Genomic DNA, 2,250 nt, shown 5'->3' with positions numbered 1-2,250 from the left:
ACAAAGCTGACTTGCAACAAAGATTACTTGCAACAAGGCTTTGTCTGAAAATCACTCAGACTGATAAGACTCAATTGTTTTCTCTGTGGCAAGTCATACGGCAGAGGGCTACACCCACTCATGGCAGATGCACTCGAAAAAATGTCCTCGAGTGGATACTTGGGCTTTACACTACTAAGCATCTAGCCACTAGGTCGAGTGCTAGAACTCTTTACCGGCTCGGATGGCATCGGTCTCTCTTGTAAGCTCAAAACGGCATCAAATACCTTAATGAGACCAGCGGTGAAATTTGCACTGGTATCTACTAAAAATGGTGTGAGTCTAACCTCCTTAAACACACCACAAGAATTGCACTCACTCCTTTCCCATTTGGCATAAAAGCTTAGGGTCGCCCAATGTATGTTGATGATCATCATCGTCTGCCGCTATATCTAAAATGTTTTTAACATAAACCCAAATTTATATCTCAAAAATTTGATATGCGCGATTTATTAATAATTTTGACTCAGCCAGGTCAAATTGGGAATTAAAACTCTCAAGCTTGACATCTTGACCTACTGATCGACGAAGCTCGTCATCAAAACCTCGATCGCTCCTGCGTGCACATACACGTTAAGTTTTACGGTGGTAGGATTACTATCTCAGGAGGAGTTTGTGATGTACACACAGAAGAAGACTTCGCTCTTGTTCAAATTCATCCACAATGAAAGAAAACAACAGAACGGTCAAAAATACTTATTATAACAAAATAGAAGTTTGTTTTTCAAGCTTTAGTAGTTTTTGAACCCTGGCTGATTTGACTCCACGGGAGTGAATGGTTCCATGTACCCGGGGGGAGGGTGCTGGTGCATGCTGTAGCCGGGCACCGGGTAGGGAGCTGGGTATTGGAAGTTGACTGGATGTCCAACAGTGGGTCCGGCAACTACTTGAACTTGCTGTTTCTTGTCTGAAATCAATTCATTTTAAAAGCTGGCTGAAAAATCCGTAACAGGGGAAAATATTCCCTCGCTGTAAATAACAGCCTGTTTTGACTCATTAACATGCTCTTTTGGGTTTTTATATGACAGAGTAAAACGTTTGGGGGATCTCTGGTCAAGTAGAGCTTTTTCGGTTTTTGAAAGTTCTTTTTTTTTGAAGTTTCTTCGCTTCCTTTTATATACGTTAAGTGAAAAGTGACGTACTGCCCAGTTTGATTGCATACATGATTCCGCCTGTGATGCTGCCGACACAGAGGATGCAGCCAACACATGGAAGCACCACGAACAGCAGAATGAGGGCTCTGCAAAAACAAATAGATTTTAACAACTTTTTGAAATTTTGCGGGTAAGGCGAGTGAGACAGTTGATTACGTTAATATCTGAAACATTGATAAAAATTATTCTATTGGTATCGAAAAAACTTCAATTTTAATTTTAACGCGGAATTTACTCGACGCAACAAAAGCGTCCTTGAATACTTGAAAGCGCTTTCTTTCCGAAAGGTCAGAACAGAAAAGCATGCTACAAATATTGCCGGCATATCATTGACAGAAAAGATTCTATGAAATTGGCAGAGCCCAAAAAACTGTGCAAAAATCTGCTTATGAAATGAAGATTGACAAATTTAGATTACGCGTCGCTGAGACATGTCTCTTTACAGTGTCCATCACAACACATGTGTTTGTCACTCTTGACCACATAAGTGGCCCACCACTCACACTCCATGTCACTCTTGCACAGTCCATCGTCATCCTCGTCCTCATCCTCTCCGGCAGAGGCCAACTGGGGACAAGTGAAGGTCACCCAGAGGACCAAAAGAACCAGAGCAGTGGCTGAAATTAACAGACAAAGTTTAAAAAACACGCCAAACAATCAAAATATAAAAAACAGGTCATGCAGGAAAAAACCGTTTATTTTTTGCCTTGATAGAATATTCGTATCCGCCTGTTTGCCGAAATACAACTGGACAAGTAGATGCAACGGTTCGCCCCAAACCGAGCCGGAGGAGGGCTTAAGGCAAGATCTGATTCTTTCTACATTGCTGCTTTTTATTCAGGCAAAGAAGTGAACAAGGTTTTCAAAAATATACTTGCAGCTTTGTATCTTTGAAGTTCAAGCTTACCTTTAGAGTGATAAGCCATTAAGAATTGAAATTGAAATGGCCGAAGAAAGTATATGCTACACAAAAATATGCGTTTTCAGTATGCTCGCTTCTTCAAATATGATATGATGGTAAGTTTTCAGCTGAGCGAAAAACACCTGCTCTCAGACA

At 40.9% G+C, this 2,250-nt stretch overlaps 1 protein-coding gene across 1 annotated transcript; it reads right to left on the bottom strand.

Moving 5' to 3' along the window:
• Positions 1–675: 675 nt before the first annotated feature.
• LOC134842900 (uncharacterized) lies at positions 676–2,250 on the bottom strand. Its single transcript, XM_063859416.1, has 4 exons — positions 2,101–2,250; positions 1,612–1,810; positions 1,182–1,279; positions 676–946 (listed from the first exon to the last, which is right to left on the bottom strand). The coding sequence occupies exons 1-4, from the start codon at positions 2,117–2,119 to the stop codon at positions 771–773; spliced, it is 492 nt and encodes a 163-aa protein (XP_063715486.1). The 5' UTR covers positions 2,120–2,250; the 3' UTR covers positions 676–770.

Source organism: Symsagittifera roscoffensis, chromosome 3 (assembly GCF_963678635.1).
Source record: "Symsagittifera roscoffensis chromosome 3, txSymRosc1.1, whole genome shotgun sequence".
Taxonomy (NCBI): domain Eukaryota; kingdom Metazoa; phylum Xenacoelomorpha; order Acoela; family Convolutidae; genus Symsagittifera; species Symsagittifera roscoffensis.
Note: the sequence above shows the minus strand (reverse complement) of the source record. Positions and strands in the feature narration are given on the sequence as shown.

What these genes read in the sequence shown, in the direction of transcription:
- LOC134842900 (XM_063859416.1), bottom strand. An exon ending in GAGACATGTCTCAGCGACGC is followed by an intron (nt 1,280 to 1,611) that starts GTAATCTAAATT and finishes TTGTTTTTGCAG; the next exon opens with AGCCCTCATTCTGCTGTTCG. An exon ending in GTATGCAATCAAACTGGGCA is followed by an intron (nt 947 to 1,181) that starts GTACGTCACTTT and finishes AATTGATTTCAG; the next exon opens with ACAAGAAACAGCAAGTTCAA.